We start from the raw sequence: 23,474 nt of genomic DNA on the forward strand, positions 1-23,474 counted from the left end.
TATTGTAGTTCAAAATTTCGTAGTGGGGATCTATAATATATAGTTACAATTAAAAGTTAACTAATTTTCAGTATTAATCCACAAGCATACACTTATATGCGCTGATCAGTACAAAATCTACTTGTCTCTGTATTTTTGAACCTGTGTTCTGGCTTGATATGTGTAACAAATCTTCCTCTTCCCATGTTAGTTTTACCTGAATAAGACACTAGGCCATAATCTTTTGCATTTAACCTTGTGTTTATGTGGTGCTTAGACAGGCATGGGATATCTAGCTTCTCAGAGCCCACTGAATTTTCCAAACAGGCAGAAGCTCTTCTACCTTATTATTCAATCCTTTAATATTCTGATGAAGTAAGCTAACCTTACTTCTGTGTGTATTTCTTGTGAGACTCTTCTGTTCTAACTTATTTCACGAGAGGGTGCCTGATTCCTGACTCAAACCTTAAAAAGAAAAAAAAAAAGTTTCCCCTCTGTCGCCATCAGCCATAGGTATATTTGACTTTGTATTGCTCCCATACACCCCACCTCACCCCCTCTCGTGCATTTTCTACAAGAAGTTCAGGTAACACATCTTTCACTCTATTATTCAAGTGTATACCATGTCCATTATATGCCCATCTCAGGTTGTAGCCAACAGCACTGCACTTGAGAAATTTCAGGCAGTAGCAGCTTGCTCAGCTCTGTGATCACAAGGCTCACAGCAGTGTTAACACAGCACTGATCATGATGATGTAGGACTACCACAAGACTCAAAACTTGTGTGTGAAGCTGCTGCTCCTATTCCATCCAGGTTACCTGTAATGCTATTGTTTATAATAATTTGATAGTGTCTTACAGTATACTAACTACTGTACATGGTAGCCAGGCTAGCCATTTAAATCGCAACAGTACTCAAAAATAGTTCCCAATTGAAATATCATCAATGGATAATCATACAACTTGTAAGTTTTTTTTACAGTAAGTATGCTCTGTAGAACAATTATATAGGCAAGATGTGCTGGACCAAGACTCGAACTCGGGACCTTTGCCTTTTGCGGGCAAGTGCTGTACCAACTGAGCTACCCAAGCACGACTCGTGCCCCCTTCCTCACAGCTTTACTTCTACCAGTACCTCAGCTGTGAGGACAGGGCGTGAGTCGTGCTTGGGTAGCTCAGTTGGTAGAGCACTTGCCCGCGAAAGGCAAAGGTCTCGAGTTCGAGTCTCGGTCTGGCACACAGTTTTAATCTGCCAGGAAGTTTCATATCAGCGCACAGTCCACTGCAGAGTGAAAATCTCATTCCAATTATATAGGCATTTTGTTAAACAACTATTAGTTTTCTAATGTGGTAATGAAACTTTTCAGGAATGTCTACAGAAGACAGAAGACTAGACCTGGTTGTATTTGGTGCCAGTGGATTTACGGGAAGATATGTTGCTGAGGAAGCTTTCAGATTATCAAAAGACAAGAATTTTACATGGGGTGTTGCTGGAAGGAGTGCGACAAAACTACAGCAAGTTTTAAAAGATATCAGTAAAAAGACAGGTAAATATATTTTGTTAACTTATTGTGACATTTCCTCTTGTTGCTGGTGTATAATTCTGCCTTATGATTTATACATACAAAGGCACAAACACTTCTGCATCTTTTCAGTTATTTAACTTCTGGTATATTATCTATTGAAAGTAACTTTTACCTTAAGTTGCAGAATTCAGTAGTTGATGGCTTATATTTTCAGGCCTTCAGTTGCCAGAAAAATATTCTTACTAAATGGCATTTAGTGTAATTGTTTTCAATTGTTTTTAAAGTAAATTAACATTCACAATTGGTGACATTCCCCAGCAAAATGAAAGATGTATTGGGAAACTGTAATGGTCAAATACTAATAAAATTTGTTTTGGAAAATTATCATAGAGATAACGATTTTTAAGGTTGTGTAACTGTATGTGAATGTCTTAAATCTGAGTATGGCTTATATCATCACATAAAGTGTAAACCTATCAATCCATAATGTTTCTTCAATAGTAGCGGGTACAGTACAGGTGGAATGTGATGTCTTTACATGAGAATGCTTTACTATTGTTGTTCAGATATATTGGGGAAAGGGGGGGGGGGGGGGGGGGGGAGCTGTTCTATGGTGCTCATGTATTTAAATCCCATCGCTTGAGAATGAAACATCCCACTTTTAATTTGCTGCAAGGAACAGATGTGAGAGAGGCAGCTATGCGTTGCTTTTACTACTTTGCTGTCAAGTACATGAGAGCTGTTTTGGTGACCACAATGATGGCAGTGAAAGTGATTCTCTGTGTCATTGAAGTGCTGTTGTTCTTGGTATAGTCTCTAGACAGTCAGTTACAAGTTTTTTTTTTCCTTATTTATTAGGAAATCTATTTCTTAACATTTGCCGTGTGAGAATGAGCATTTATTTAGTGGGGGTTACTCACCTGTAAGTATGTAATTATCTCATCTATGTATAAATTGTATTGACAGCTGCTGCTGTACTGCATACCAAAGCCCTCCTTGCCACAAAAAGAAAAATGGCAATGATGAAAATAACGTAGACGTGTGATTTGTTACATTTGTGGTAAATGTGCTGCATTACTTACCAGCCACATAGCCCTCCTGCCAGAATCATCTATCAGTCAGCTGTTTTATTTGAATTATAACTTTACGCTGATACAATAGCTCTCTACTTAGCAATCGTATACAACCGCTCGCTCACCGATAGATCTGTACCTATAGATTGGAAAATTGTGCAGGTCGCACCAGTGTTTAAGAAGGGTAGTAGGAGTAATCCATCGAACTACAGACTTATATCATTGACGTCGGTTTCCAGTAGGGTTTTGGAGCATATACTGTATTCAAACATTATGAATAACCTCGAAGGGAACGATCTATTGATACGTAATGAGCATGGTTTCAGAAAACATCGTTCTTGTGCAACACAGCTAGCTCTTTATTCACACGAAGTAATGGCCGCATCAACATGGGATCTCAAGTTGATTCCGTATTTCTAGATTTCCGGAAAGCTTTTGACACCGTTCCTCACAAGCGACTTCTAATCAAGCTGCGGACCTATGGGGTATCGTCTCAGTCGTGCGACTGGATTCGTGATTTCCTGTCAGGAAGGTCACAGTTCGTAGTAATAGACGGCAAATCATCGAGTAAAACTGAAGTGATATCAGGTGTTCCCCAGGGAAGCGTCCTGGGACCTCTGCTGTTCCTGATGACCTGGGTGACAATCTGAGCAGTTCTCTTAGGTTGTTCGCAGATGATGCTGTAATTTACCATCTAGTAAGGTCATCCGAAGACCAGTATCAGTTGCAAAGCGATTTAGAAAAGATTGCTGTATGGTGTGGCAAGTGGCAGTTGACGCTAAATAACGAAAAGTGTGAGGCGATCCACAAGAGTTCCAAAAGAAATGCGTTGGAATTCGATTACTCAATAAATAGTACAATTCTCAAGGCTGTCAATTCAATTAAATACCTGGGTGTTAAAGATACGAACAACTTCAGTTGGAAAGACCATATAGATAATATTGTGGGGAAGGCTAGCCAAAGGTTGCATTTCATTGGCAGGACACTTAGAAGATGCAACAAGTCCACTAAAGAGATGGCTTACACTACACTTGTTCGTCCTCTGTTAGAGTATTGCTGCGTGGTGTGGGATCCTTACCAGGTGGGATTGACGAAGGACATTGAAAGGGTGCAAAAAAGGGCAGCTCGTTTTGTATTATCACGTAATAGGGGAGAGAGTGTGGCAGATATGATACGCGAGTTAGGATGGAAGTCATTAAAGCAAAGATGTTTTTCGTCGTGGCGAGATCTATTTACAAAATTTCAGTCACAAACTTTCTCTTCCGAATGCGAAAATATTTTGTTGAGCCCAACCTACATAGGTAGGAACGATCATCAAAATAAAATAAGAGAAATCAGAGCTCGAACAGAAAGGGTTAGGTGTTCGTTTTACCCGCGCGCTGTTCGGGAATGGAATGGTAGAGAGATAGTATGATTGTGGTTCGATAAACCCTCTGCCAAGCACTTAAATGTGAATTGCAGAGTAATCATGTAGATGTAGATCATTTGTCACCCAACAGAAAATGGATAGATTACAGGTCTAACAGTAACACATTGCATTGATCATAGAACAAATGTAAAGATGTTCAGCTGTGGATTTAAGCACTTGGTTGGGAGCAGGTAGTTCTTGGAATAATAATACATGTAAGTGAAGGCTTGTTTATTCACTTGAATTACTTTTTTTGCGTGTTCTCAGTGGGGCCTCATTTCAAATAAAAGTTCAGTTTTCATAAACAGTGGCTGAATGCCACTGTAAGTTGTTAGCCAGAGCACTGCTGGAGGTAGTATGCCTTGAAGAGGAGACTAAATTGTTACTGCTAGTTTTAATGGCATGGCAAAATTTGTAACTTCCATTCTGTTGCTAACAGTGTGGGCTGGGGCAGAAGTATGGCTGTGAAGGTGACTAAAGAGATGTAAGTGAAATAAAAAGGCACTTGTATGTACTTTCGGCTATGAAGACTTTACTGTCTGAAGCCATTCAGAAAGTTGTTACAGTAGACTTGAAGATGTCCATTAGCTATATGAACATAATTGCTATATGAGCACTGTAGGAAGGATAAGCTGTTGAAAAGTGCCAAAGAAGAAATATTAGTAATACTGGATTTGGAAATTGCAGTGATAAACTCAATTGGCTGGTTACGGGTTGCTTTTCCCTTCTACATTTGAAAGAGGTGGTGGCGGGCACACAGATACAGTAGATGAAATTGTTCAAAAATGAAACATATTCTGTATATATCTTTGTTAATTACATATTTTTCTCATTGCCTTTAGTATTCTTCAAATAAATTACCTCCTTATAAAGATCTGTTCTTCCTCTGCAAAGACCAGTATATTAAAAAAAACCTGTAAAGATGGGCCAGTAATTGGCCAGAACCACTTTATCTAATGAAGCGTGAATAACTCCAGAGTAAAATGTTTGGAGCATCTGTCACAAAATAATAATGGATATAAGTTGTCAGAACAAAATATGAATCACTTCTTAAGAGCACAGTAGTCACTTTTGGGGTGATGTAGATGGTGTGGAACTGGTACCAAGCAGCCATGTGATCTGTCCACCACTGATGTAAAATGTATCTATGAAGTGGCACTTACGTGCCGGTTAGTTGTATAGAATTGGCTCAGTGAGTGGGTCGATGTGGAGATGTAAGAATGGCTGAGAGGAGATATCATATTCGGATGTGCCCGTAGCCATAGCATGAATGAAATTGTCTGATTTATTGGTCTGTTAACATGGCCTGTCCCAGTTGTTCAAAAGGAATGGTGTACCACTCGCAGCCATGTAACATGGCCTAAGAAAACACACAAACACACACACACACACACACACACACACACACACACACACACACACACACACACACACAGACAGACAGACAGACAGACAGACAGACAGACAGACAGACAGAGAGAGAGAGAGAGAGAGAAATTGTAACTGGTTGTGACCAGAGATGTCATGATTTGTCAATGACAGTTCATTTCACACCGAACAATTATTGCTATGCTATTGTCAGTGAATGCAGGTCCATCTTAACCTGTTCCTAAGGAAACATTGTGAAGCCGAACTGCATGCAATCAACATTTAGAGTTGGCTGCCTTGCAAAAGGCCATTTCTCACTGTGTCACATAAAGCTGCACGCCTTTAATGGGCTGAGCAATAAAGAAACAGGACAGGAACTGACTGAAGGCATGTAGCTTCGTCCAGTAAGTCATGATTGTGTGTCTCTTCAAATGCTGCAAAGAGTTGAGTGCACGGATGGCTCAGTAAGGCATTTAACCTGCTGTGTGTGGGGTGGGTATGATGTCTGAATCTTCGGTGTACCGTGACTTGGGCCTTCTTGTTCAGGTTACTGTGAACACGAATCGGGATATTCACGTCATCATGTTTGGAGACTAGTGTAAGTAGGCTGTTTATGTTTTCTTATTGGCAACGTTACGTAGCGCTCAATATGAAAATCACTGGCTGTGCTGTGTGCAGTCTGTGGCTAGTTTGCATTGTTGTCTGCCATTGTAGTGTTGGGCAGCGGCAGCTGGATGTGAACAGAGCGTAGCGTTGCGCAGTTGGAGGTGAGCCGCCAGCAGTGATGGATGTGGGGAGAGAGATGGCGGAGTTTTGAAATTTGTCATGAACTGCTATATTTATATATGATGATATCAAGGTAAATACATTGTTTGTTCTCTATTAATATCTTTCATTTGCTAACTATCCCTATCAGTAGTTAGTGCCTTCCATAGTTTGAATCTTTTATTTAGCTGGCAGTAGTGGCGCTTGCTGTATTGCAGTAGTGGGAGAAACGAAGATTATTGTGAGGTAAGTGATTTAGTGATTTGTGAAAGGTATAGTTTAATGTTAGTCAGGGCCATTCTTTTGTAGGGAATTCTGAAAGTCAGATTGCGTTGCGCTAACAAAATATTGTGTGTCAGTTTAAGCACAGTCATGTATAACTGTTCAAAGGGGACGTTACATATGTCGACCCTTAGCCGAGGATACCTCACTGGAATCTTCTGATTTTTTGTTGTAGTTTGTGTAATTAGTGTAGATTTTGTTTATTGCTAGCGCGTAATTGTAGAGAAAATCTCCTTTGTAGTTGCAGTCTTTCATTGTTGTACAGTAAAACAGTTGTGGCATGCATGTAGATTTGCACCAAGTATTTCGCAGCTGCAATTAACTAGATATTATTTTCAGTGTTATGTTAATGTGTTCTCCTATTTTTGCACTTCAAATTGTGCTTTTCTGCGTTATCGTGTGAAATATTGTGACAATTATGGCGTGTGAAAAACGTAACACTAGGCTCCAAAGTAAATTGAGAAATGATAGTGACGACGAGCGTAGCTTGCCAGCACCACTGGGTAATGAATTAACTAATATTCAAAGTAGTAATTTGGTAATTGCGCATAGGGAAATGGAGCGGGCGGCAAACAATGGTGTAGACAGTGAAACAGGTAGTGAACAGGGAAGCGTTATCGATCGATTGGTCGGCAACAGCTCGCCTCAGGAATCGGGAATGACAGAACACAATATTGCAAATACTGCAGACTCAGGTTTTGGGTTCTCACCGTTTTCTCAAATGAGTCAAGACACATTTTCCGCTTGTCAAAATGTGAATCTTGCCAGTGCAAATTCACTGCCGAAAAGCACTGAGGAACATGTTTCAGACACCAGTGCATTGTTATTACAATTAATGCAACAAATGCGACAAAAGCTTTAAAAGTTAGACACAATGGAACAAAATCAGAGACAAACACAGCAAAAGTTAGACACAGTGGAACAAAATCTTCAAAAGTTAGACACAATGGAACAACACCAGAGACAAACACAGCAACAGTTAGACGCAATGGGACAAAATCTTCAAAAGTTAGACACCACACTTGAACAAACACGTGAAGATTTAACTAGTGAGTTACATAACATTGAATCGAAATGTCAAAAAGTCTGTAATGACATAAAAACACAAATTTGTGAGCATTTTCAACCCATTTTTTCGCGGCATGAAAATGTATTACAGAATCACGAAGCAGCCATAAAAGAACTGCAAACCATTGTTCATGAAAATCACAACACCTTGCAAGCTAAAATTGACTCAGTTGCATCTACCGATTCGGTTACGCAACTTGCAAAAACTCAGGAAAACTTAAAGGACACAGTAGATACGATTTCAACACAAATGGACACTCTGAAACTTGGTTCAGAAAAACACGCTGAGGAAATGTGTTCACTATCGGAGAAAGTAGCCGAACTTTCGGATAAGGTCACTAACTTATCTACAAAGATAGATGATGATCTGAATGACACAAGACCTGTAGCCTTCACTGACACAGAAGAGTATGAACAAATTAGAAAATTCAAACAGAATCAAAATCAAATCAATACACAGTACAAAAGAGAAATCCGAGAAGTACAAGATCAGCTGACACAGGTAATACAAGAATTACGTATTTCAGAGGATACTCGCGCCCCAATACGGGAAGAGGGACACAGAAATACGGAACAGCCACAAAATAATAACACAGGGCATTTCGGAAGTTATGAAAGAAATTTGCAAGGCGCATCGAATTTTGAAATGGAACCGCCGAAACGACGTAACAATGACCGATATGCGACTCGCCGACATGATGACTTTGACTATAAGCTGTTCATTACTACACGTAAATTCAAAACATTTAGGAATTCTGGCAACGACATTCATCCACAAGCATGGCTCCATCAATTCTCTCATTGTTTTCCTCCCAACTGGTCGTTAGAACACAGATTAGAATTTATGTGTGGCTATTTAGAGAATGAACCAGCTGTAAGAATGCGATCGGTCATTCACGATTGCCACAGTGAAGGAGAGTTTTACCATGCCTTCCTCTCAGCATATTGGTCTCAACCCACACAAGACCGAGTAAAACATGGCATCATAATGATGAAATGTTTCGAACAATCTGAATTTTCCAGTCTTATGAAATATTTTGAAGACATGTTGCATAAGAATCAGTATCTTTCAAACCCATACAGCCCCTCAGAACTCATCCGCATTTGCTTAATCAAACTGCCTGAACATTTACGACATATTATTTTGGCAGGACGTTGCAAAGACGACATTGAAGCATTTCAGGGACTCCTACAAGAATTAGAAATTGACACAGACAGTCGCCGGATGCGAAAACAGGAAAACAATCACTGCAGGTCACATATGTCACAATTCCGTGATGACAGAAACAATAACTGGACACGAAAAGGCTATTCTTACAACGCAAATCGTGACCAAAACAGACACCACCCATATGACAACCGTTGGCAGAGTAGTAATAACTACAGGGAAAGATCACATCTCCGTGGTAATGACTATCACAGAGACAATAAGAGAAACAGACAATATGGGAACCAAAATAAATACTATCAAGGGAGGCAGAATAACTTCAGACGCAACAGTTCGGCGCAGAGTTAAGATTCAGGGAGAAATTCTCCACCACATGACCGACAAACAAGAAACTATGTAAAGTACCGACAAAACGACAGACGGGAATTTCATCAGAACTGGAGGGATTCTAACAGAGCTGGGCCCTCTCGGCAAGGTGAATTTGTAGAAGTTAGGTCTCCTAATCCCAATAACAACGCGCGCCAACAAAGAGACAGACAATGACTCGCGCCGCAGGCACCCACGTGCGCCGGCTGGCTCAGAGAAAAATAATATAGACACTAACCTTGAGAAAAATTCCAGTATTCTTTGCCGACGTATACCGCATGACAATTGCATTCAAGTTCAAACTCTGAGTACTATGAAGAGTAAAGGTTTACACCAGGTTTCACATGTAAAACCATTTATTGAAAGATAATCTGCTTTTTAACTTAGTCTTTGTCATAAAATTTTTCGCTTCACATTTCTAGTATGCTTTGTCAGACTTAAGAAACTGTTAACATGCAACAATGTTTGAAGTTAAATATCCAGTCTAGAACCTAGGGAACATTTTTAAACAGAAATTACGAATGCATTGTTATAGTGAACAGACGACACAGTGTTGTATTTGTACATTCTTGCTTGTTAGTTGCACGATTACGTAACGACTGTCAGGCTTACATACTTAGGACACATACTGGTACTGCTAATGAGATTTTAATGCAACATTTTGGTTTACTTGAAAATACATTCTGGGTTTAATGTACTTTCTGTGAGATACCAGACGACACAGTGGTTAGTTTAAGTGACAACTACACGGTTTTATCATGACGCTACTAATGAGTGACAATTTATGATGTTGCTTTTGCGGTGTATCTGTTTTATATCTGCACAGTTTTTCTGAATTCTTCTGGAAATCAAAACATGTTCTATTAGTAACTTTTGTGGTATAGTTACAAGGAGACAGCCTTTTCCATAGCACAACAATACGTAACAGCACAGTACTTTCATCATCACAACAATAAGCGTAATAACTAAGACATTTATACGCAAAGCATTTCACTTTTGTGTATTATGAGGTAAGTACACTGACTTATGCAGAACTTAGCTTTCGGAGGACGATAACTACGACACTTCCACACAGATTATGTTGCAACAAGACGCACATTTAGCGCTACAGTACACGTATTTGAGTGATTAATTTTGTACTTAAAACATTTATTTTTAAAGATTTTTGAATTACAAAGAAAGTTTTCCGTGATACATTTCATTCCATTGCTGTAATCTGTAACACCTGAGGGTATAATTACATTAATCCTCAGGGGGGTACACGCTTGCTTTGTGTACCATGTGTGTGGCAACCACAAGGAACCCTAGCTAATATGGTATTTGCTTATACAACTTTACACATCGGTACCATATTTCTCTAACACACAAATTACACAGCTATCTGATCATTTAACTGAGAGAGAAACTTTTTTATTACATCAGTGACATATGTTTACGCAATTACAGAGTTGGATTACTTCACACTTACGAAATTGTATTTTGCCTGTACTGTGTGAACTCTTCATAGTTTTTCGGACCCATTGTGATACTATGAGAGCTTTGAATGATGTATTTGGTATGAGATCATGATTTTTAAAGTACGTTTGAGGCAGATGACACTTTTGACATGAGCAGAGAATTTTCTTTAGGTTTGGAATTATTGCAGAAAGCTACGATGTTTTTGAGATTTGACTGAGGTGTTAGATGTTATTATTACGACGACAATGTGTATTATGCTGTTGAGATATGTTTATGATCAATAAGATGATGCTACCGTATATGAGGAATAAGAAGGATGTTGGAAACCAAGAATCGTACTTTAAGAGTTATGAAATGTGTGTATATGCGTGAATGTATCACAATGCTGGCGAAAATTTTTTGAACACTGTTATATTTACAGGATTTTTTTTCTACACATTTGTTACGCAAATTTTCGACCTGTGAAATGTTTATATGAGACTGTCACTGTAGCGGAAACTGCTGTCGTAAATATGTCGGTAAGAAAGGTAAGTGACCGTGACGTAATGCGTTGCGAGCGGCCAGGTGTGCCAGTTGCCTGGAGGAAAAGCCATTATTGCGAGCCCTTTTCAGCGGCACAGGTAGAAAAAAAAAAATAAAAAAAGACGCCATTAACCTCGCTTCTGACATTCCTTTGTAGAAAGCATCGCAAAAACGACACGGTCGAACTTGAAAACATATGATTACACTGGATGCCTAATGAAATGACGAGAAATATTTTTATGTCTATACACCTGATTATGACTACTGTCTCTCTAGTTGAGAGATTTTTCTACTAACTTATGAAATGCCACATGGCTATTGAACGATGTTCTTATGCTTTGCTGTGTACATAGTTGCTTATTTCGTTTGATATCTAGTTTCTAGCTGCACTGCAGCATTGGTTAAAATAAAATTTTATAGATGTACTAATATAAATATTTTCTGTCTACAGATCGAGTAAAAAATAATTTTTTCAAAAAAAATGAGGGAGCACAAAATGACATTTACCTTCACAGGAACTGCATTCATAATTTTCTTTTCAAGTACTTGGTAACTTTTTGGTAGGATAACTTCTTGTGGTGCACCACTTTAATTACATAGACATTAAGATATGATTATACATTTCCCTTATCTGCGTTGTTGTTTTTACTGTAATATTTTTTCTGCTTGAGCTATGTCATGTTTAGATATAAGCTGCTGTTTGCCAGGCATAGTGCTACTGAACTTTAATTTGTGTTACTCTGCTACGCCAGATTTATTTTTTTGTTGCTGCACATTGGCTCATATTAGTTGTAAGGTTGCATTGCTTGGTAATTTAGATTTACTGTACCTTGCTTTGCAAATTTCCAATTTTTTGGTCATTGCTGTTTGTGTTACTTATTATGTGCTGCTGCATTGCCTCGTCCCTTAGTTTAGCATCTGAGCTCAGTAGATTTAAGTTAGCTTAAGAGGGGGTAGCCTCTAAGAGAATGAGTTGCGATGAATTGGAAGAAATGCATTGAGAAAACAGGTTTAGGTAGGATTTTCTTGGAAATAAATGTTGAGGTAAGAAATGTGTGAACATATATATACAGAAAGCATGCTTAGATAGAATTTTTTTGGTGGAAACAAAGGATGAAATAAGAGGAAAGATATATGAAGTTTTGGGTTGGACTGCAGTACCAAATGTTACACTGAAAACGAACCCTGTCCTTTCCTATTGGTGTTATCCCACTATGTGTTTGTGTACCCTTGTGTAGTTGTTTTCTTCCTGTCTCTGTGTAGTTTCATAGAATTTTTTCCTCTTTTAATATTAAGCTACATTCACTATGATGAGGAATACTATTATCCTCAAATATAATTGGCATTAATAATATGTTATTTACTTTGTAAAGATGTTAGACATTATTCATTCTGTTTAAATGCTCATGTGTGAAGTTGATGTTTCGCAAGTTATTCTGATCTTCTATGTATGTACTCATGTCATAATTCCTGTAACACTGATGTATATGTCTATCTCTATTCTTTTGTAAAGCCTGTTTTACTACAAATGTTATCTGTATCATTATGTTCTTTAATGATGTATTTGTACCTTTGTTATTGTATTCACATGTTATAAAATTGTAATTGACACCAGTTTATCAAACTAAGTAACTTGTAAGCATTCATTTCACTGCACACATTTCTGTTGGTCATAGTATATGGACAATATGTGAGAAGTAGGGACTGATAATGTTTGCACGTGTGTTAATGATTCAGCAAGGGACTGGATAACAGCATTGTTGGTTCTAAGGACAATTCCAAAAACTTTGTGAGTGCACAAGTGGTGGTTATGGACTTGCTATATTATCCGCAAGACTCTTCAATGGTGATTGTGCACCTGCACAGTCGCAACAGATGGCTGCTGGCCGTCTCTACAAGGACTACAGTGGGTCTGCATCTTTGATGGCCCACCAATACCATTATTTCTACAAGGACTACAGTGGGTCTGCGCCTCTGATGGCCCACCAATACCATAATCTCTACAAGGACTACAGTGGGTCTGCGCCTCTGATGGCCCACCAATACCGTAATCTCTACAAGGACTACAGTGGGTCTGCTCTGTGATGACCTACCTACCAATATTCTTCAAAACGTTGACTGACTCTGCTGTGGGTTTACTCTGTTGTGGCCCATTACCTGTCTGCATGTCGAGTCAGCACTGTCTTTCCGTTGGAAGGACAACACTACTTCTTCAAGACTGCATGGAAATCCACTACGTCTGTGTGAATTTTCTTTTACTGCTCAGATTTTGAGAAAAACTCTGCATTTTTACTGTGATGAACAATCTGGACTGTCTTTATGGACTGTGAGAAATTTTTAGCTTTTGACCAACATTGTATCAATAAGTGTGTGCATCTGATTTCTTTGTTATTGTAATTATGAAAAATTTTATCAAATCATTATTGGCCACTGCCCAAAAAAAAATTTGTAAAATTTTTTGTGGGGAGCATGGGGGCTATGTAAGTAGGCTGTTTATGTTTTCTTATTGGCAACGTTACGTAGCGCTCAATATGAAAATCACTGGCTGTGCTGTGTGCAGTCTGTGGCTAGTTTGCATTGTTGTCTGCCATTGTAGTGTTGGGCAGCGGCAGCTGGATGTGAACAGAGCGTAGCGTTGCGCAGTTGGAGGTGAGCCGCCAGCAGTGATGGATGTGGAGAGAGAGATGGCGGAGTTTTGAAATTTGTCATGAACTGCTATATTTATATATGATGATATCAAGGTAAATACATTGTTTGTTCTCTATTAATATCTTTCATTTGCCAACTATCCCTATCAGTAGTTAGTGCCTTCCATAGCTTGAATCTTTTATTTAGCTGGCAGTAGTGGCGCTTGCTGTATTGCAGTAGTGGGAGAAACGAAGATTATTGTGAGGTAAGTGATTTAGTGATTTGTGAAAGGTATAGTTTAATGTTAGTCAGGGCCATTCTTTTGTAGGGAATTCTGAAAGTCAAATTGCGTTGCGCTAACAAAATATTGTGTGTCAGTTTAAGCACAGTCTTGTATAACTGTTCAAAGGGGACGTTACACTAGCTATTACCCTTTCTTCTGTCTTTGTGGCGAGTATGCTGTGGACACATCCATCTTCAGAGATGACAGTCCTCTTCACTGGTTTCCATGTGTATGTTCATGGTAAGGTGAACTTGGGTACTCTATTGCCTTTTGAGTGGCTTGCCAAGTCACCTGATCTTAATCCTATGTCTGTTTGAACAGTGTATGAAATGTTGCAATCAACATCTCTGCAGTTTGGTAGCTGTATTGTGTCTAATCATAAAGTGGCTTCAGCTGAATATAGCAGACCTTAAGAAACTTGTGGACACTCTTTCTCACTGAATCTAGGTTGTTATTGAGGCTGCAGATGGTTACATGGTGTGGTGGTGGTGGTGGTGGTGGTGGTGGTGGTGGTGGTGGTGATGGTGGTGGTGGTGTGGTGGGGGGGGGGGGAGGGGGGTGCAGGCTAATAGTATGTGTGTTGTTTTTATAACAACGTTAGTAATACTGGATTTGGAAATCGCAATGATAGACTCAATTGGCGGGTTATGGGTCGCTTTTCCCTTCTACATTTGAAGTGATGGTGGCAGACGCATAGGTTAAAAAGAATAATTGGTAACTACTTCCAGGCTCCTGTGAGCCATCTGAGTGCACTCCTGACATCAACTATTTCAGTCAGATTCAGAGACCTCTTTACCCAGGCAATTAATTGAACTTTTGTCTGTTAGAAAGTCATCTACCCCAGCAGAACAATCAGGTTGGACATAGTCAGGGAAGAAGATACTGTTACATTAATTCATGATATTGTGGACTCCAGTGAATCACCCAACTCCTGCACTGTAGCAAATGGCACCTCAAACAAGTCTTCAGAATGGCACTTTGTGATGAGTAATTTTGAAACTGTGTACCATGTCCCATCTTACACCAAAGTATGCAATGATTTTACCAAACAAAACAAAGCTCAAATTATATTCTAAACTTCACTGAGATGATATGGGTGTGATAAATTGTGTTTTAATATATTTGGATTGCAAGCATATTTGCTGCAAGGGAGTAGCCTTGTTCTTTACAGCTGTAGTAGGCTTTTGAAAAATATTGACACTAATTTTCAGTGATTGTTTAATTTTTCTATTTCCATATTCAGGTGTACTTAATTTTTGGGACACTTATGTGAAAGCCATTTAAGGACTTTTGTTTCCTGATGACGTCAGTACAATATTAAATTTCAGATTACTAGCCTGGTGTCACAGTAAAGGTAGTAGATTTGCGGAGGATGTAGACGTAAATATTCATTATTTTTAAGAGGATATTGACCTCTTGTCAACCGTATTTACATATTTTGCATGACATGCATTTGATAAGTATGTAAAATCAAATTTACATATTTTGCATCACATGCATATGATAAGTATGTAAATACAGTTGACAAGAGATCAATATCATCTTAATGTTAAGGAATATGCATTGACACTCTTCAATGGCTGTTACCTGACAAAGGGATAATAGCCAAAATTACAATCATAAATAAATAAATTTAATAGCATTCCAGCCAGAACAGATTGTCATTTCTAAAATATAGAAATAGCACACTTTTTATTCCATAGTTTGTTGCAAAGCATTGTTATAGGCCTCAGATTTGTATTTTACTAAGAGAGGAAATTGCAGTAGCTTTCAGCTAGCAATTTGCTTGGAACACAGACAATAAGCGACAGGATCAAGCAATGTCGGAACCCAGTGTAATCGCGATGAAGAACTGCAAACATTTGTTGGGATAATGTAATTATTTGTGTTCGTCCATTCTTTACTGTAATCGCACCCACCTTTCATTTTGTTAGTCTTTCTTTTTTCTGACTCATCAGTGTTTCTTTTTTTAATATATATATATTTTTTGGGGGAGAGGGTGGGGAGTCTTTCCGCTCCCGGGATTGGAATGACTCCTTACCCTCTCCCTTAAAACCCACATCCTTTCGTCTTTCCCTCTCCTTCGCTCTTTCCTGACGAAGCAACCGTTGGTTGCGAAAGCTAGAATTTTGTGTGTTTGTTTGTGTGTGTATCGACCTGCCAGCGCTTTTGTTTTATATACTAACCTGGTCATTATTACTTTGTTCTTTTATTGTTTTAATACATTACTCCATGTAGATGATGGGACGTGTTATTTAGGAAGGATATATCATTATTGAATCGTAAAGAAGTGAGAAAGATGAAGTTCCAAACATTGTGTTTGTTTCTGTAAATTAGATTTATTAATTCTGCACTTTTCTGTTTTTGCCGAATGTCACTATCACACATGTTAATAATTGTTACTGTAGGTGCAGACTTGTCAGAAGTCCCAGTCATAGAAGCAGATGTGAAGGATTTTGAGTCTCTGCTTTGTCTAGCCTCGAGAGTTCATGTGATCGTTAACTGTGTGGGCCCTTACAGATTTTATGGTGAACCAGTTGTGAAAGCTTGTATTGAAAGTGGAGCACATCAGGTTGATGTTACTGGTGAACCTCAGGCAAGTAAAATATTTCCATGAAATGGAACTTCTTATCAGATATCTATAGGATAGGTTATCGGATAGAATAGGCATTAAGCTGGAAACCACTGTACAGTGAAGGCCAGTGACTAGCTGAGATATTCTCCCAAAGCTCCAACCTATGCAGACGTAATATTTGCATTCCATTCACATTTTTTTTACCAACTTCTTAAGTCTTACAACAGGGATTTAAAAGTGAAGAACTATGCAGTGGATATTTGTACATATTACACACTTACTGTAGCCCTTAGTACTCTTCTGTGCATTGTATTCTGTTGTTTACATTTCAGTGGTTCGTTCAAGTCTTATGGTATTTATCTGGTTACAAGATGAGGTTTTTCCTAAATTTGTCACTCAAAAAAATACAGGGTTGTCTTACATTCATAGCTTAAAACTTTTGCTGCTGAGGTCACATTTTTACATTGCTTAAGAGTATGTAGGGGTCATCTTACATTTGCAATTGAAGTTCTGGCTGCTGACGTCATATACAGATTTATTTTGAAAAATTCAGAAGGGCAAGAGTCAGCAGATTATATTTGCACTCAAACAGGCTCAAGATTTCCAGATACACCTGATCACTCTATACAGAATCAATGTTACTCGAACAGTCACATGACATTTGACTTACATGGTGCTAGTGCAAGGAATATGTGAGAAACTGTGAACTAGCTACTACAACAATCTATTGCTCTGCTTACAATTTGACAATTTTGTGAAACACAGGAGGAAATAGAATTTAGTGCTATTGTATTAGAGAGTCTTGTTGTACCTGAACAGGTTTGCAACAAAAGGCCTCATACTAAGAGATTGTATTGATGTATCAAATTGATGTGCAAATGAGAAATTCAGTCACTGTTAATTTGGGATAAAACATTACCAGCTTTCAATCAGCTTTAGAATACGATGGTCATATTAAGATAAAATAAGAAGGAAAATTAATCCAGAATGAAATGTATAACAAATGAAATAAATTATATTACAATGACTGATTGTTGTCATGAGAATAATTACAGCGGCAAGACCCATAATAGAGATACTACCATAAGGCATCACGAGATACTACCATAAGGCATCACTAGATCACAAGATGAGAATAAGTTCAAAAATTGGACTGTATCGTTATCGTGAGCTGTTCTTTATGTATTAGTTGCTGTTATTATTTACGACTTGCACCCTAGAAGATATTGCAGTCCCTCTCGCACTTGCTCAAGCACAGCACTATGGAAGGGTTGCAAGGGGAACAGTGATACCAGCTTGACCAAAATCTAGATGAGAATGGGGAGGGGAGTATGAGTGGGCAGCAAATTATGTCATGTTGCCAACAGTGGGAATCTATACAGTGTACTTCAGTTTTTTAGGAAAATCGACCATGTTAAAACTGCTGTTTGCTTGAATGGATTTATAGTCAGCATTGAATTGACTTTAAAATTGGACAACAGTCTTCATTTCTGCACTAGACAGTAAAAGTCTAGATAGGAGCCAGTGGAATACTTAGCAGTTTCATGCTGCAATATCATCGACAGTCACTGTGATGTATGATGGGAACGAAAGGGTGTGTGTGGCCCTATGCAGCCAATGAGTGAGCAGCGGACAGACAATAAGTTTGGAAGTGAGATATATTGTCTTATCCTCACATCAGCACAGAAGCGAAATATGATACATATTCAGACAGAAACAGCTGTGTTCTCACATGCCACAGTAACCACAGCCTCAAAAATCACTACATATTCAGAAAAGAGGGCCAAATATTTGCAACAACAAAGACATTAATTTCATAGCTGTGATATTAGGATGATGATGATTAAAAACAGTGATGCCAAAGATGGTAGGGTTAATAAGTGATAAATGTAGAAAAGAAGTCATCAAATTAATGTAAAGCATTTCTTATCATTTATTTCATTTCTCGCTGTATTGTAAAAATGTGGACAATACATACATGGCCTAAATTTAGAGTAGGTGAAGTGTTAATTTTTTCATTAGATTCTTTGTCAATAAAATGGTTTGCAATTTGGATTAGCCAAAATATGTTAAAAATAATTTTTTCTCAAGAAGCCTCTGAAAAAAGGGGGTTGTCTTATTGTCAGGGCCTTCTTATACTTGGGTAAATATGGTATTTTTGAAATGTCCTTTCCCCAGGGGAAGTTTAGAAAGTTGTATACTTCTTTTCTGTACCTTAGGTATTCATCTGTAGATAATCACATATTTGTAATTCTTTGAACTCTGTGTTCGACTATTAAATATGGGAGTTTTAATGAAATGTTTCTTTCTTTCTGAAACAGTATATGGAAAGAATGCAGCTAGACTACAACAAGTCTGCAGAAGAGAAAGGTGTTTACATTGTAAGTGCTTGTGGTTTTGATAGCATTCCAGCAGACATGGGTGTTGTATTTTTGCAAGATAAATTTGTAGGTATATACACAGTATAATTCTTATGGTATAAAATGTAAAATTATAATTCACATCCACTTTGCATTCTGTAGTGCTTGTTTGCCCATTTTATTTTTAATTTTTACTTCATAGCTTTCTAAATCAGGGACATTTACCATTTCATAAAATTGAAAATAATTGTTACACAGTATTTCAGACTTACTTTCTAATGTGGTAATCTGTTTGTATGTGGAACTAAAATGCTCCAGTTGTAGATTTTTGGTGACAAACTCAAGCTGTAAATAAAATAACTGTTTAATATAAACATATTTAGAAGCCAATGATACCTGTCTGTTGTTTCAGATTATATTTTTATGTAGGTTATTAAGCATTTTTACATTATGTTAGTTGTTTGAAATAGATTAGGGTGACATCATGGGATTTAAAAAGGAAATCTTTTTCGGTGTATTGGTTAGTTCCTGGTGGATGATTTTGTTATTCTTTGAGTCATTTGTTTGATGGTGGATAGAAAACACACACATCAGATTCCTCCCTCCCCCTAAAAAATATTCCCTCTTAAAAGTTTCATTTCCATTTTCTCAAATAATGTTAGTAAACTATTACAGGACCTCTAATCTTACTTTTGAGCCAATAAAAATGAAATAGTTTTCTTATTAAATACTGAACTCATCCTTAAGAATTATTTTGTCATTATCATCTTGAAGGTAAAAATTAAATCACAGAACGTTTTTTTCATCACAAAAAGTGATTAACTGTATTTTGAAATGAGATTTCATGAAATGTAAAGTGGGGACTTCTTATTCAGAATGAAAGTAAAATAGAATGACTCCATTAGTCTGAAGAGGGTTTGATACACATCTGTAATGTAATTGTTGAATACTGCAATTACTGCTTATTGCTGTCACATTTCGTTATTTATTATAACTGCAATTTTAAGCAGTCCTCATTTTAAAGAAAATATGCACACAGGCATAAAGACAGTTGCTATTCCAAACTTCAAGCAAGTGGGAGCTGTGAAAGTGGCTGACCTGGAAGCAAACTGAAATAGTTTTAAAATAAATTTGTTCACTCTTGACTTGTTTTTGAATTCTGTACTCCAATGACTCCTGAATGCTGCATAGTCTCCACCATCCCTCCCTCCCCTCCCTCCAATCGCCTCCTCTCCCTCCAGTTGCCTCCCCTCCCTATTTTCCTTTGTGCTTGTACTCCAATGACTCCTGAAGAGAGCAAATGAAGTTTCTAATTTTGCTTATGTGGGATGTTGACATGGTGACACCCATGAAGTATGCGTGTTTATATATTTTTCTCATTTATTAATCACATCTTATCTTCATGTAGACTGTACAGCTTGCATAAAGATCTTCATATTTCACATAACTATGTTTGGATCTTTTCCACTGGCAGCAAAAGAACTTTATTGATTTTCAATTCAGGACAGTACCAGTATATACTTTAATTATTTTAAATTTAATATGGTACATGTATTTACGTTTACTTTTTGTTTTCCTTTTTTAGGTGATGTCAACTCTGTGGAAGCATACCTAGAGTCTAAACTTGATTGTGCTCCAAAGGTATACTATTCGTTTTTACTGAAATATATTTAGTTTCTCTATGTTAATATATTGCAGTTTTGTAACATGTAAGTTACTAAATTCAGCTTTTAGTCAAGTCTTTTCTCCTTTTAGCCCTTAGTTCTCAATTTATTTTCTAATTTATGTATCACAGCAATTTTGTTTCCTTGACCTCTAGTTTCAAAGATCACCTCGCATTTAATTATAAATATTTGGACTAATAGTATTGCTATTGGACAAATAAATGGTTCCTACCTAGACATTCATTAGTTACCTCCTCCTCCTCCTCCTCCTCCTCCTCCTACTACTACTACTACTACTACTACTACAGACACCTAAAACTTAGGGCAAGACATTTATATCTGTTAGTCTCTGTCAGTGTCCGTTGATGTTTGAAATTTGCCCTTTAACTGTACATGGGAAAAGACTGGCATCATTTGGCTTTATAGTAACATTTTAGTTGAGGGAAACATTGCAACCAGTTGTTGGGTGATGAGACAGCTTTACGGGCTTAGACAGTCATATTGTTGGGAATTGGCAAGGTAATAAATAATATACACAGAGAAGCAGCATTCTTGAAAAAATACACTTTGATCAAATCATAATGTATTATTAATCACAACCTTCAGTATATTCTACATTTGTATACTCAAGGCCATAGTTTGCAACATAATTTTCTGGGATCAATTACCATAATAAAGAAATTGTGGCATATGGTGTACAAAAGCTTTAGCTGTCTGCTTTCCTACAAATTGGAAAAGAATATAGCTGGGATGTTTGTCACCTCTTTTGTGCATGTACTTTCATGGATAGTTTACCCAGTAGTATAAGGATATTGATCTTACGTGACAACATTGTTGATCCTTTTATTGTGTTTTCCTGAGATCATATAAAGCAAATGGTTTACTTTCTAAAACCGGAGTATTGAATTTGTGTGTCTAGGATATATGAATTTACTGATTTCATTTTGCTTGTTCAAAACTTAATGACATTGCTTTGCTTCTTTCAGTAGGTTTTATTTATATTTTTACTAGGAAAAAGAATGTATTAAGTTTGCTTTATGATGTGAGTGGCTAGTCATTATATTTTGATTTTGTTTTGTTTATGAATAAAAAAGCGTAGAAAATGGTAGTCTTTCTGGATAAACAAGAATGGTTAAAAGATTGAGAACTATATAGTGTTAAGAATCCAATCAATGTCATGAATTGAGACTTGCTGTAGCTTGAGAATATCAGGCTTGAACTTGATCCTTGCAAAAGTGAGGCACGATGTAATTCTGATAAAGAGCACCATGAATTGTCTCGCTCCTCAGAACATTTAATTAACAGACTTGGTTACCTATCTCCCTTTCAACAAATCATCATAGAAGCATAAATTTTAATTGGAATTGGCACAGATGAGCGAGTTTTTATACACCAAATTAATTTAACATTTTGCTTCAACACTTCAAGCACGGCGCCCATATGCCATACAGGTGCGCTCAGTGGGGCGTTGCCAGCAGTGCCCATATCCCATAGGGGCGAGCATCTACCAGCCACCTGAATGTCATTTAGTGCCTTGCGGAAGTTGTTTCCTCGCTTGGTGTGGAGATGTTAATTTTTTTGGTGCCAGAGGTCAGCACTTACTATCTCAGCCTAGTGGCAACTGAGAAAAGTACAAGGTACGAGTGTTTCGAAGTTCATTCACGCATGTTTATAAAGGTAAAAATGGCACTTATCAAGCTGACAAGAGTTTGATATCTTGGATATTTTATATGGGGATCTGCGCTCAGAAATTGAAGACTGACAGAGAGGATACACTCTCTCCAGAAGAAAGTAAGAGTGCTGATTCAGGTACATGTCTATTTCAGTTTCTGTAGAGTGAGTAGTTTATTCCCGCATTTTGTAGTGTAAGCATTGCTCACTACTTCTTTTCCATTTCTGATGTTTGACTGTTGATGTACGCATTTATTTCATATAGACTGTGGTACAGACCATCAGTCACCATATGTGGTACTGGTACCTGGTCATATGCCTATCAATAAGGAAGGACAGAAAGATTTTTGTTGCCCTTGGCAGCTACAACTGGTACCTGGTTATGGGATACTTGCTTGATAATACAGACAATTAAATTTGCGTTCTTTCGTACACACATAATTCTTTAGAATGTACCCCTTATGAACACTGACATAAAATTTATAAAAAATGCCTACTTATGACATTAAAGAAACAAATGTTTTTAGCCATTTACTAGCTTTTTCAGTTATGAATGCCTTTACCTAAAAGGGAAGAGCATGACTTCGGAAATTCAGTTTGGAATGAGGCTTGGTTGGCTTGTAGTTTACCTAAAGGGTGGTATCCTGTAACAGTTGTAAAACTCACTGGCCAGCCAGTTCCCAGAAAAAAGGTTTAAAAGTTTTATTCTCACTTTATATACTAATTTAATAAACACCTGAATTGTGTAAAAATAGCTCATTGGAAGCACGCTTGATTTTTAATTTGCTGATCTGTGATCAAGCCTAGCTTTTTAATTTTTTTATTTAGTAATAATTAGAAGTAGTTCTAAAAAAATGAATAACCAAACCTACTGGAAATTAAGGCATCAATGATTTTATTTTACATATGATGCAATGAAATGAGTTAAAATTAATATTGTGTTTTAAAATAGTTAAGTAGTAGTACACCCATTTTTTAGAGGAAAGGTAAATATTAATACAGTACTGTTCTCATTAAAAAATTGTTAATATTGCCAAAAGCTATTATTCATAAGATCTAACAAATTATTGCATTATATATAAAATAAAATCATTAATGTTATAATTTATAATAATTTTGGTTATTCATTTTATTTAAAATCCTTCTAATTATTACTAAAGGAAAAAAAGGAAAAATTTGACGGAAGCTGGGATTGTGCCTGGATGAGCAGATTAAAAATAAAGTGTGTTAACAATAAGCTATTTTCACACAGTTTCAAGTGCTCATTAAACTATTATATAAAGTACAGGTAAAACTTTGAAGCCTTTTTT

The 23,474-nt window shown here is 37.3% G+C and overlaps 1 protein-coding gene across 3 annotated transcripts in view; it reads left to right on the forward strand.

The window, feature by feature from the left end:
- LOC124796317 (saccharopine dehydrogenase-like oxidoreductase) overlaps window positions 1–23,474 on the forward strand; it is a 99,638-nt gene that overhangs the window by 23,401 nt on the left and 52,763 nt on the right. For all 3 annotated transcript variants that reach the window (XM_047260445.1, XM_047260446.1, XM_047260447.1), the window contains exons 2-5: window positions 1,347–1,526; window positions 16,303–16,490; window positions 18,791–18,920; window positions 20,415–20,470. In XM_047260445.1, coding sequence (XP_047116401.1) covers window positions 1,347–1,526; window positions 16,303–16,490; window positions 18,791–18,920; window positions 20,415–20,470 — 554 coding nt within the window. The remainder of the gene's footprint in view (window positions 1–1,346; window positions 1,527–16,302; window positions 16,491–18,790; window positions 18,921–20,414; window positions 20,471–23,474) is intronic.

Source organism: Schistocerca piceifrons, chromosome 4 (genome assembly GCF_021461385.2).
Source record: "Schistocerca piceifrons isolate TAMUIC-IGC-003096 chromosome 4, iqSchPice1.1, whole genome shotgun sequence".
Taxonomy (NCBI): Eukaryota; Metazoa; Arthropoda; class Insecta; order Orthoptera; family Acrididae; genus Schistocerca; species Schistocerca piceifrons.